Raw genomic sequence first — 12,564 nt, 5'->3', positions numbered from 1 at the left:
TCCTTTACTGCACTTCCACCCGATCCGCCATGTTGTTTGTTCTCAAAAAAATTATTTTTAGCATGCAAAAGATTTCAGAGAGAAGACCCATCTTCCAGATTTACCAGAGGTCAAATTTGCTTCCAATTTTTAAGTGAGACAGCTTTAGCTAGTGGCCTCCAATCCTTTCCTCTCCCTTTATCCCCCCACGTAACTGCTATCCTGAAGTTGGAATGCATCATTCCTAAACATCTGAATCCATGTTCCTGCCTATGCACACATCTATAAACCCTTAGAGTGTTCTTTTGATTATTGTAATGTTTATATAAACTGTATTTATTGTTGTTGTTAAGTGGCACTGAGTTGATTCCAAATCATGGCGACCCAGTACAGGGTTTCCAAGAAGCAACTGGTAGATTTGAACCACTGACTTTGTGGTTTGCAACCTAGCCTAGAGTACCACACCAAGAGTCCCATAAACAGTATTAAACTGTATGTATCCTTTTGCCTTTAATTCATTTGGCCTTATCTTTTTGAGATGACTGTGTTTCAAAGTACATGTAGCTTGATACTGCTTCATCCAGGTCTGATCAGGTGGGGAATAGAGTCCTCTGGAGAATGGAGTACCTACAGGGCAGTTTCCACAACCAGAGACAGTAAAGCCCGACACTCTACCTGTACTGACCACTCTATGGGCTAAGCCATGTTTTCCCATCCATCTGCGGCTCGAAATGTCTTTTGACTGTAAGTGTAAATAAAAAAGCGGCCGCGCTCCTAAGACCAGAGAATATCATTGTAAGTGTGGCTTCATTACAGTGCAGGGGAGTGGGCGCTCTCCTGCCTGCTGTGCGTGTAGTGAGAGTCATGGATGCATGAGGAGCAGAGGCAAGGACAAGGTCCAGAGAAGAGCTGTTATGGACTGGTGACAGAAAGGCCACCTGCTAGGCTTCCTGCTGAATGACATGGGTTGGAATGACTGGCAGAGAGCACTGCTGGACAAGACAGAAGAGGGGAGGGGACTCAACTGTCGCAGTCTGCATGCTCGGTTCAAGGCAGGTTGCAGCATAGGAACAGACAAGCTCAGCTTTGGGATAAAGTCCCACTGGTCATTCAGAGGTGTCACCAAGAGAGGCTAAAGGAAGGAACTGGCAGTGAGTGACTGAGGGCAATCACAGAAGAAAGGTGACCTAACTTGGAAAGCAAGGGAGTGTCTTTTCAATGTAGCTTCCCTGTCCTGCTAGTGGAATAAAAGGCATCAGTCCCGAGGATAGGCAAGAAAACAAAATGGGTCGGAGTCCCAAATAGGAAGCTGTGCTTGTATCAAAACCAGGTGCAGCAATGAAACAGAACACAGTGTGAAAAGTACCTGAGAACCTACTGGGCACTTTCCACAGACAGAGACGAAGAAGTCAGACCCGTCCAGGTGGGTGCCAGGCACCCCCGGGCACTATTCTGAGCCATGCACCATGCCCCTGAGAAAACCACGTCAACTCCTTTCATCACTTCACTCCCCACCAAATGAGAGTGCCCGCTGCCCACCATACCTGCTTTACTGTAACCCTCTCCACTGCAGTGCTTCTACCCCCAGGGGAAAGTTGACAACACCTGGAGACATTTTGGGTTGTCACAGTGGAGGACTTGGGACAAGAGGGACTGCTACTGGCATCTAGTGGGTGAAGACCACAGATGCTGCTCAAACTTCAAACTTCAGACCCCCACAGCAAAGAGCTATCTGCGGTTGAGAAATGCAGCCTTTTCCCATGTGAACGCTCAGGCTACCTGAAGTCCCCGTGTACCACAGTGGCCCTCTGCTGCTTGGGAAGATGGCATGGCAGCCACTCAATGAGCCTCTCCATGGCTGGGATGCTGCTGGTCTCTGAGGCACGGTACTGCTTGCTCCAGGTCTGCACCTGGCGCTGAATGTAGTCCCCTGTAAACAAGACGACAGAAATGCCAGGAAAACACTGAGACACAACTGAATTGGTCCTTCTAAAAACCTCATTAAAAGAAAAGGTACAGAGAATGTCCCCGATTGCTTCAGTGGATTCTGGATTGGGAACAGCAACAACAAAAACTTGTAAAAGCTATTTGAGAAAATCTGGGGGGTTTGAAAATTTATCCATGCAGAAAAACCATTTGTAATGCTCTGTGGTGATGCAACGTCTTCTACAAGAGGGACTGGAGACGTGTCCATATCCGCCTCCTGCCGGCCCCAGGTGGAAGCCACCAGCTGTGCTGTCTTAGCTGGAATAGTGTGACCTGACATTGCTCTCAGCTGCACAGTCTGCAAGCCAGATCTGTGGCCTGCCCAGAGAGCCTTTGAACTTGCTAATAGCTTTAGAACCAGTAAGCAACATCATAATAAATGGAAAAATGATCGACATTGTCAAGGATTTCATTTCACTTGGATCTGTAATCAATGCCCATGGAAGCAGCAATCAAGAAATCAAACAAGAACATACCACATTGGGATGTCAGCCCTAAAAGACTTCTTTAAAGTGCTAACAAGCAAGAATGTCACCTTGAGGACTAAAATGCACTTGAGCCAAGCCATGGTATTTTCAATGGCCTCATATGCATGCAAAAGCTGGGCAATGAATAAGAAAGAACAAAGAATTGATTTATTTGAATTATGGTGCTGGCAAAGACTGTACCAACCAAATAACCTAAACATGGATTGCCAGAGAATGAACCCATCTGTCTAGGAAGAGGTACAGCCAGAATGATCCTTAGAAGCAAAGACATCATACTTGGTAAAGTAAAGGGTCAGGGACAAGGAAGAGGACTTACTGAGCTAGAATGACACAGTGGCTACAACAGTTGCTTCGAACATCGTGATGAGTGTGATGAGTGTAAGGATGGCACAGGGCTGGCCAGTGTTTCAGTCTGTCGTACATGGGATCGCTATGACTCAGAACCAACTCGACAGCACCTAACTACAGCTGCTTTTAATAATTCCTTTTCACCTAAACAGCTGGCTAAGAGCATGGACGCTGGAACTGACTGTGTTTGAAGCCCAGCTCTGCCTTTCCCTCGCTGTGTATTGTCACACAGGCTACTTAACCTCTCTCTGTGCCTCAGCTGCCTCACCTATGAAATAGGCTGCAGGGAGTAGTTGTGAGGATTAAATATGTAAAGCCCTTGGAACTCTCCCTGGCCCACAACAAATTCTACATTAAGTGCCTGCTATTATTATTCTAAGAAGCTCTGGTAGCATAGTTAAAGCTTTCGAGGCTCAAGGGTAGTTAAAGCTTTCGAGGCTCAAGGTCAGCAATTCAAAACTACCAGCTGTTCCACGGGAGAAAGATGAGGCTTTCTGCTCCGGTAAAGATTTACAGCCTCAGAAACCCTGAACAGGGTTGCTATGAGTCGGAACCAACTCCATGGCACATAACAACATTATTATTCTACCATTTACTAAGAAATCCAAGAGAGAGTGCAGCTGAGGGATTCACAGGTTACATCTACGGATGTGAATGGGAAAGTCCACCTGGCTTTCGATGAAGCTCTGCCAGTAATATACCATCTCTGAGCCCCCAGTGCTCCATCCATATGATGAGGGTGGTGGAGGTGTCCCGTGGAGTCTGCTCCAACTCCTAGCGACCCTGCGCACGGTTTCTGAGGCTGTGAATCTCTACGGGAGCAGAAATCCTCATCTTTCCCCTGAGGAATGGCTGCTAGCTTCGAGCTGCTGACTTTAAGGTAAGCAGCCTGACTCGTAACCACTGTGCTATGGTGATGCCTATATTTTGCAGGGTGTATAAAGATGAAATGAAGTCCACTTATAACATGCCAAGTACGGTGCAGGCCCAGAAGCTGTTGTATGTATTAACATACAACCCTGTACCAGGCCCCTGGCTCAAAGCACACCCATACATACTCCTCATCTGGGAGAAAAATGCAGGTTTTCTCTGTGGGGTCGACCAGCCTTCTGAAAACCCTGCTGCTGGGCCAGAAGATGTGCAGGTGGAGATCCAGAGCTTTAACCTGCCTGGGATCACACTTCCAGCCCCCAGGTATTACAGGAAGCAAGAGATAGTGAATGGAGCCTCTGTGACAACTAAGACTATGGCTCAGTCTCCTAAAACCCTTCCTAAAAGAAAAGGCAGAGAGAATGCTCCAGATTCCTTGATGGATTCTGGTTATCAGGGAGGAAAAAACAACATCAAAGATGTTGGCGAAATCTCAATACAGAGACTCAGTGAAATTGGTTCAGATGGTTGCTGTTGTCAAATGCTGTGGAGTCGGTTTTGACTCATAGCAACCCTGTGTAAAGTTTCCGAGGCTGTAAATCTATGTGGAAGCAGAAAGCCTCATTTACTCCTGCAGAGCAGCTGGTGGGCTCAAACCACCAGCTTTGTGGTTCACAGTCCAGTGCTTACTGTACACAATCACTGTGCTCCCCAACTATGCATATTGGACTGTTAACCTCAAGATCAGTGGTTCAAACCCACCAGCTGTTCCTTGGAAGCCCTATATAGGGTCGCTAAGAGTCGTCGGCACTTAACAACATCTATATATAGAGTCCTGGTGTGGCACCAGGTGTAGGATAAGCACTGGATTGTAAAGCCAGTTTGAACCTCATAGTCAGCAGTTCAAACTCATTAGCCGCTCTTCAGAAACCCTGTACAGGGTCACTAGGAGTTGGAATCAACTCAGTGGCACTGCATAGTAACAAGAAGTATATACAGAGACAGAGAGAGAGAAGGAGGGAGGGAGGGCAGGATAGACAGACAGGTAAGTGACTGTGGCAAAAATTAGTAACTAGCCTGTGGTTGGTTCGGAACCAGGTCCATGACCCAAGCTGGGCCAGGGACTGTCTCTTTGGCTTGGGGATGATAATCTGGTAGGATATAAGCCTGGATCTGGTAGTGGTAACGTCACCAAATGAGAAGAATGAAAACAAACCAGAAGGACGCAGAGCTAAGAGAGAGAGAAACGGACTCCTGGCATTGTCTGAGCCCCTGGATACCGTGTCCACCATCAGCCCAGTACTGGACTTACCAGTTCCAGGTGCCAATATATTTCTTTTTAAAGTTCAGCCAGTTTAGACTGGGTTTCTGAAATGTATAACTTTAAGAGTCTTGATACAAAAATTGGTTCCAGGAATGGAGTGCTTTGGAATAAGAAGGGGTAGGAAATCAGCAAGCCTGTTGGGTTGTAGCAAAGTGTCTGAAACCACTGTTTGTTGGAGGGATGCAGACCCTCAAAGCAGTGCCACTGATGAAGAAATGAACAGCATAGGAAACAAGCAGCCTTCGTCTCACCTTGTCTGCCATAGTCTCCCAGGCCTGCAGCTGTGAGGTCCACACTGTGAATCTGGCACAAGACTCTGTTCATGGCAGTGTAGATGGCCCGTCTCTTGCTGGGCTCCATGCCAGGCAGAGAGGGGTCTTTGTAGATAAGGCCAGGGCAGTACTCCATCAAATAGAAGGGGGTGCCAAGGACACTGGGGGGAGGGAAACAGACAGGGCATGTCACAGTGTGACTGGTAACATGGCGGGCTACTCGTGACGGCAGGACTCAGTGTAACAGCTCCGGCATGCTTGCGCACTGGTGGAGGGCTTCAGCTCCAGAGTGCTGGTCATTTTCCCTGCACATCAGTACAGGGTGTGCACACCACCCCTCCTGCAGTCAGGCCATACACATACCCCTGTCTACACTCCGTTGCCTCTCTCTTCCCTTTGGTCCTTTCATAGACGTCATCAGAATGGGTTTAAGTGCAGTGACACAGGAAAGCAGCATGGATGGTGGAAGCAGGGACTTTGGAGTCATATAGAACCAGGTTAAAATCCTATCTCTGCTCCTTCCTGGCTGTGTGATCTTGAGCAACTTAGTAAATCTCTCTGAGCTTTGTTTATTTAATGTACCTACTTCAAAGGGTGTTTGTTAGAATTAAATGAGTATCTGCAGAATGCCTGCCATAGTGTCTGGTTTTAATAAGAGTTCATTGGTTATTAATATTATTTTTATCTGTCTTTAATAAATGACATATATATCATCCTAAAGTGTTAAGGTGACCCACAGGAATGTCGTTCATCCTTCAGTTTTTACTAGAAATTAGCTTCCTGCTATAAAATATTATTTTCAAAATTCTAGCATTCTAGATGCTCATCATAACTTGAAATATCTATTATAAAAGATGTTATTGATACAATTTAAGGAAATCAGACATGGGGCTAGATAGTATATATTACAGAATTATCGTTCATTATAATAATGATGCTGTGATTATGCAAGGAAATATTCTTTATTCTCAGGAGATGCATAGTGTCTGCAACTTACAAATGGTTCAGTCAAAAAAATATTAATACACATACATTATCTGTGGGTATATGTATGTATGCTTGTGTGTGATATGTGTGTGTTTGTTTATAGATAGATAGCAAGTGAATGTGGAAAAAAGTTACCAATGTTTTAACCTAGATGAGAGTAAATAGGTGTTCTTCATACTATTATTTCTCCTTTCATCTTTTCTATATATTTCAAAATTTTCATACTTAAAAAGTTGAGGCAAAAAAGAGACCCTCAGAAAGCATGTTACAAAGCAGGTCTTTTAAAGTTTAGAGAGACCACACAAAAAATTACCAAAACCAGTCAAGCAAAATAACATAAATGTATATTTTTAGAATGTAAAAGAACTTCCCTGATTATTTTTCACAAAGCAGACATTTCTTCAGTATAACTTAAAGATCTATTTAAGATCTTTACCCTTATGGGGGAGGTTACACCTACATGCCTTTTTTATCCTACTCAAATTTCATTTGTATTTAACAAACTGGGAAATATGAATGAGTACATGGAATTTTCCTTCTAGTACCTTGAATATACAATGGAAAAATAAATGTGAACATTACCTTGAATCTTCACAAAGATCAAGGACTTTGGGAACAGGCACTCCAACATTGGAAAGGGCTTTCAGGATCCTTCCAGAAAAAATAAAAACGATAGTAACTGCTGACTGAACTGATGAGATTTTCTTGAAATTATTTTTCTAATTTAGAAATTAACAGTACATCAAGAAATCAAAATGGAATTCTAAAAAATATTCAGCTGACCCAACAGAAGGCAGGAAAGGAGTAACAACCAAACAAGATTGACAAATAAAAACAAATAGCAAAATTATAGACCAATACCCAAACATGTCAATAATTACATTTCATAGACTGAAGTTTCTTATTAAAAGGCATTGTTAGTTAAGGTGCAACTATTGAGAAAAACGGAAGATTCATGCAAGCAATTAGTCCAGTGAACTAAAGGATCAGGCGAACCTCAGCTTCCGTGACCCCAAGACCAGAGCTACATAGTGCCTGCCTTCTACTACCAAGTGCCCTAAAAGGGATCGCATAAGAAGGTCCTGGATAGAGAAAGAAAAAAATGTGAAACCAAACTCAAATCATAAAAAAAGTCCCAGCTTACTGGTCAGATAAGAGACTGATGGAACCTTCTGAGACTGTAGCCTTTAGTCACCGTTCAGGTCTGGAAATGAACTCACCTTCTGCTCACTTTTCAGTCAAACAATAAACAATAATACTAAGAAGGTAAGCACTCCTTAGAACAATCAACCATTTTAGTTCAAAAAGGCAGCATTTACCTAAGAACACAGTTCAGAAGGGTTAGGAAAGGAGAATGCAAACAAGGAGGAAGCAGGATGAGCGATGTTACACTGTGGGGACCGCAATCATTGCCAGGAAACAAAATGTGTATGATTTGTTGAACACAAAACACATTTGCTGTGTAAACCTTCACCCAATTCACAATACAATGTTTTTTAAGTTATAGTAAAGAAATCAAAGACACTGTAAAACTGGATAGAAAAGCAAGACCTAGCTGTATGCTGCCTACAAGAGAAATATGCTAAATATAGAAACACAAAGAGACTAAAAATGAAAGGCTGGAATCGAACATACCATGTCATCAGTAAGCCCGACACTGCTGGTATGACTTCAGTATGTCAGGTAAAGCACACGTCATGACAAACAATATTATCAGAGGCAAAGAGGAATGCTTCCAAATGATGTAAGTTAATTCATCAAAGAGGCTTAATACTCATAAATGTGTCTGAGCCTTTTTTCCCAGACAGATATTTTTCTCCTACTCTATTCAGGACCTTCTAAAGTGATAACATGCCTTCAAAATACATGAAATAAAAATCATCTGAATTAAAGAGAGAATGAACAAATCCACAAGCATAATTGAGATTTCAATACCCTTCTCTCATTAACTGGTAGAACAAAACAAAAACTCAGTAAAAACATAAATCTGAACAATGCTACCAACTAACTTGACCTAATTAACATTTCTAAAACACTCAGCAACGTCAGAATATGCATTCTTTTCAAGTTCACACAGTACCTTTACCAAGATAAGTCATGCTGGCCCACGACTGACTGTCAATTCCCAAACACTATTATCATACAGATTCTGGTCTCAGATAGCAATGTAATGAAACAAGAAATAATTAATATATGATAGCTAGAAAATGTCAGTATTTGAAAATATACTTCTATTTATAACCCATGAGTCAAAGGAGAAATTAGACATGTTTTCAGATTGATTAACCGTGACAGTATAACACGTCAACATGTGTAGGTAGCAACTAAAACAATGCTAAGGGAGAACTATATAGCTTTAAATGTTCACAGTAAATAAGGAACCTAGGGACATTACTGTATTAGAAACAACGCTGTGGTGAGTATATTAACCCACAAAGCTTTTCCCCCCTATTTAGAATGATTTATTTACGACAGAAACTCAGAATTGGAATTTTTCATTCTAAATGTATATATATTTTTGTTAAGTCCTTTTAAGTTGGTTCTGACTAATAGTGACCCTGTATCAGGTTTCCAAGAGCAGCTGGTAGGTTTGAACCATTAGTCTTAAGGTTAGCAGTCTAGTGACAGCGTCAGCCAAGGGCTCAAAGGCATGCATCCTCTGAGGCTTCTAGTAAGTGATGTTTTATCATTTTCCAGAATAGATGTTCAAATTTACATCTGCCATTTTAATAAGCTGGTCTATGTTTCATCTTGAAGTGCACATTCAATTCCTCTGCTAAAATGGAATTTCTGTGCATTTCTGGGTTTTGTGAATATCATTCTAGTACTCCAGCATTCCTTGGTATGTCTGGAGGTAGTTAAAACTGACAAGCATACATTGGAAGCTTTAAATTTTAGGGTCTATTACCTATGTTGTTGTTAAGTACTGGTGAGTCAGTTCCAACTCATAGCGACCCTGTATAGAGTTTCCAGGGAGCAACTGTTGAGCTTGAACCACCAAATGTGCAGTTCAAACCAACTTTGCAGTCCAGAGCATTAACCTACCATGCACATATATAAATACTCAGAAATAGCGACAGAGTATGTCCTGTGAAGAACCCCTTAGGTTTAATTCTCATCCATCATGTAGCACTCAGAGAAGTCCAATTCTGGTAACTAAGAAGTTCAAAGGAAAGACGGTGAGTGATGAGAACCAAGTGGGAAGTCACCTTCCCTCCTTGCTCCCCAGCTTTCCTTTCTGTAACCAGTGGTGTGGAGTCGACGGCGACCCCTGGTGGCCCCGTGTGTGCCAGAGGATAACTGCTCCATAAGGTTTCAAAGGCTGGTGTGTCGGAAGTAGATAGCCAGGCAGTTCTTCCAAGGCAAAACAAACTAAGTAAATTAAAAATTTTTTTCGCTTTTTAGAAAATTTAGTATATATAAAAGTAGGGCGAGCAAGTTGTATAAGAAACCCCATGTCCCCATCACCTAGCTTCAACAATTACCAACTGGTGGACACGTATATTTCATGTTACGTCATTCTGACTCATGGCTAACCCGTGTGTGTCAGAGTACAACTGTGCTCCATTCAGTGTTTCAGTGACTGATTTCTCAGAAGTTGATCACCAGGCCTTTCTTCTGAGGTACTTCTGGGTAGACTGGAACCTTTCAGTTAACAGCCAAGCACTTTTCATCTTTGTTGTTTGTTGTTACGTTCCATCAAGTCATTTCTGACTCATAGCGACCCTGAACAGGTTTTCTGAGGAGCAGCTGGTGATTTTTAACCACTGACCTAGTGGTGAAACCGACCTTATGGTCCAGTGCTTTATCCTGCAGTGCCACACCAGGATTCCTAGGCCCACTAATATATTGATTTAGGACTTAAGTGTATCTCATTATTGACTTTTTAATCTAGAGGTTCCAAAATGTCTAGTGCAGTCTGTGGAAGAGAGAAAACAAACTCCCGAACAAAATCAGGTTACATGTTCTTATGTGAAATCACTGTGAGAGTCACAGTGTGGTGACTCATCCCTGGTGGCACAATGGTTAAACGCTCAGCTGTTGAACTCACCAGCTGATATGCGGGAGAAAGATAACACCTTGGAAACTCCCTGTGCCAGCTCCACTCTGGCCTGTGGGCCGCTGAGTCAGAACCCACTTGATGGCAATGGATTTGATTTTTCTTTTTTTTGGTTTAACTTTGTCCAGTTGCTGAGGGTGTCACTGAGAGTGTACGGTCAGCTCTGAGAACTTACCTGAATTCCCTTTCTACCGCATGGGCTGATGGAAGCAGTTTCCCTGGGGGCTTCTTCCTCAGAACCAGTCTGTGGTCAGCCAGCCTGACGTAGTAAGTTGGGTTTGACTGCCCATGATCGAACTGGAGGAGTTCCAACGGACCTGCGGGTTTGGGAATGAAACTCAAGCAGGAGCTGACAGACAGAGTTGGGTAGGCACCTTTCTTTCTAATGAGATGGACTACCCTGATTTGGGACATGCTGGAAGACAAGCTCCTCCTCCCTGGGTACCACAGAGGCCAAGCCCGAGGCACAGGCTGCTAGCTTGGGCCGAGCCATAGGCAGAGACTCCATAGTGGTTGTCTCACTTTGTTCCAGGGTCTGACTTTCCTCCTTGCCATCTCCTGCTCTGTGAAAAAAAGCTTGTCCAATAGCACAGCCATGGTGACCATCCTGCCAACAATGGGAGGCTTTCAGCGGAGGAGAAAAGTGCTCTTACCCATGCCTGAGCCCACGTGCAGCCAGCTGCGCCTAGCACTAATGCAACAGTTGAAAGTCACTATGGAGGGGCCTCTGTGTGAGCCTGCACTACTCTCCTGAAAGGGGATTCCCTACCCTGCTCGGCCAAACTTGCTGGCTTCCTAAAGAACCTATGGGACCCTCCACTTCACAAGACTGGACTGAGGTACCTGGGAAAGCAGGAAAGTGGCAGGGGGTTGCCACGTCCAGTTAGTAGAGGCTGTCCCTGAAACAGCAGGACGTGAAGCTCTGGAACTAACAATCTTTTTCAAGAATCAAGTGGTGGTGGTGGCGGCTGTGTGCCGTGGAGTCGGTTGCAACTCATAGTGACCCTGTATAGGGTTTCCGAGGCTGTAAATCTTTAAAGGAGCAGAACGCCTCATCTTTCTCCTGTGAACAGCTATAGTTTTGAACTACTGACCTTGAGGCTTGCAGCCCGATTCATAACCACTACGCTCCCAGAGCTCCTTATGAATCAAGTGGGTGAGGCCAAACCGAAAACACAAACTCACTGTCATCAAGTTGATTCTGACTCACTGTGAGTAACCCTATGGGGTTGTTGTTAAGTCCCGTTGCGTGAGTTCTGACTCATAGCAACCCTATATGGGGTTTCCTAGGCTGGTGGGTTTGAACTACTGACTCTGTGATTAGCAGTCCAGTGCTTATCCTACAGAGCCACACCAGGACTCTCGACAGAGTACAACTGCCCACAGGATTTTCAAGGCTATAACCTTTACGGAAGACTGCATGTCTTTCTCCTGTAGAGTGGCTGGTGGATTTGAATCACCGACCTTTGGTTCTGCATCCATGTGCTTTAACCACTGTGTCACCAGAGCTCCTAAAACTTTATCAAGAGGCAGGAATTTCAATAGCTCACAAGGCACCTGATTTTCTGAGGGTGGAATGTGAAGAATGAGAGTAGAATCTTTGAAAGGATGGAAAAAGGTTGTCACATTTTAAAACTAAGCAACTTTTAAGTCACCTTCACAAGCCAGGCTATCATCTCAAAAACCAGACCCACTCAAAGGCCCGAGCATGTCCTGTGGGCACCAGGTCCCTGCCCTCCTTACAGTCTATTGCAGTCACTGCACACTCTCTGGAAAAAGAAAGAGAGCGAGTGCTTTCAAGGACCCATAAAAACGCAGCTTACTACTTCTTCCTAAGTAAAACTGAAAGCATATTGTCTTTTATTTGCAGCCTAGTCCACTGTGGTTTGATAGTGAGAACCAGACTGGAAGCCTAGTCTTGGAAAGAGTTACCAAAATACAAAAACTTAAATACCTGTGGTCTGGGTCCCCAGTAAGCCTTTGAGGTACTTCTCCAAGGAATCTTTTGGAATTTCCATTGTCTTTCTCACAGGGCAAGTGTTTGGAACCATTCTCAGCATAAAACCCAAAAGAGTTTCTAATTCCTTGACAGCAGTTTCTGGGTCATTAACCTGGTTTCAAAGAGATCATTGCACATGAACCACCCAGCAGCCCTGACTTCACCCCCTGTCTGTTCTCTGCGAGGCTAGTTTCTAGAGGGAAAACTCCAAGAAGTCAGTTCTCCGAGCAAGACTATTTTACTAATAAGGT

General features: G+C 43.7%; 1 protein-coding gene across 1 annotated transcript in view; it reads right to left on the bottom strand.

Annotated features, from left to right (window-relative positions):
- ACAD10 (acyl-CoA dehydrogenase family, member 10) overlaps positions 1-12,564 on the bottom strand; it is a 59,167-nt gene that overhangs the window by 27,973 nt on the left and 18,630 nt on the right. The window contains exons 5-9 of the mRNA XM_006865497.1: positions 12,269-12,425; positions 10,490-10,631; positions 6,837-6,905; positions 5,247-5,428; positions 1,759-1,909 (exon numbers count right to left, since the gene is read on the bottom strand). Of these exons, the coding sequence (XP_006865559.1) occupies positions 1,759-1,909; positions 5,247-5,428; positions 6,837-6,905; positions 10,490-10,631; positions 12,269-12,425 (701 nt within the window). The remainder of the gene's footprint in view (positions 1-1,758; positions 1,910-5,246; positions 5,429-6,836; positions 6,906-10,489; positions 10,632-12,268; positions 12,426-12,564) is intronic.

The sequence above is a fragment of the Chrysochloris asiatica genome, unplaced genomic scaffold (assembly GCF_000296735.1).
Source record: "Chrysochloris asiatica unplaced genomic scaffold, ChrAsi1.0 scaffold00078, whole genome shotgun sequence".
Taxonomy (NCBI): Eukaryota; Metazoa; Chordata; class Mammalia; order Afrosoricida; family Chrysochloridae; genus Chrysochloris; species Chrysochloris asiatica.
This window is presented reverse-complemented; position numbering and strand designations above follow the sequence as displayed.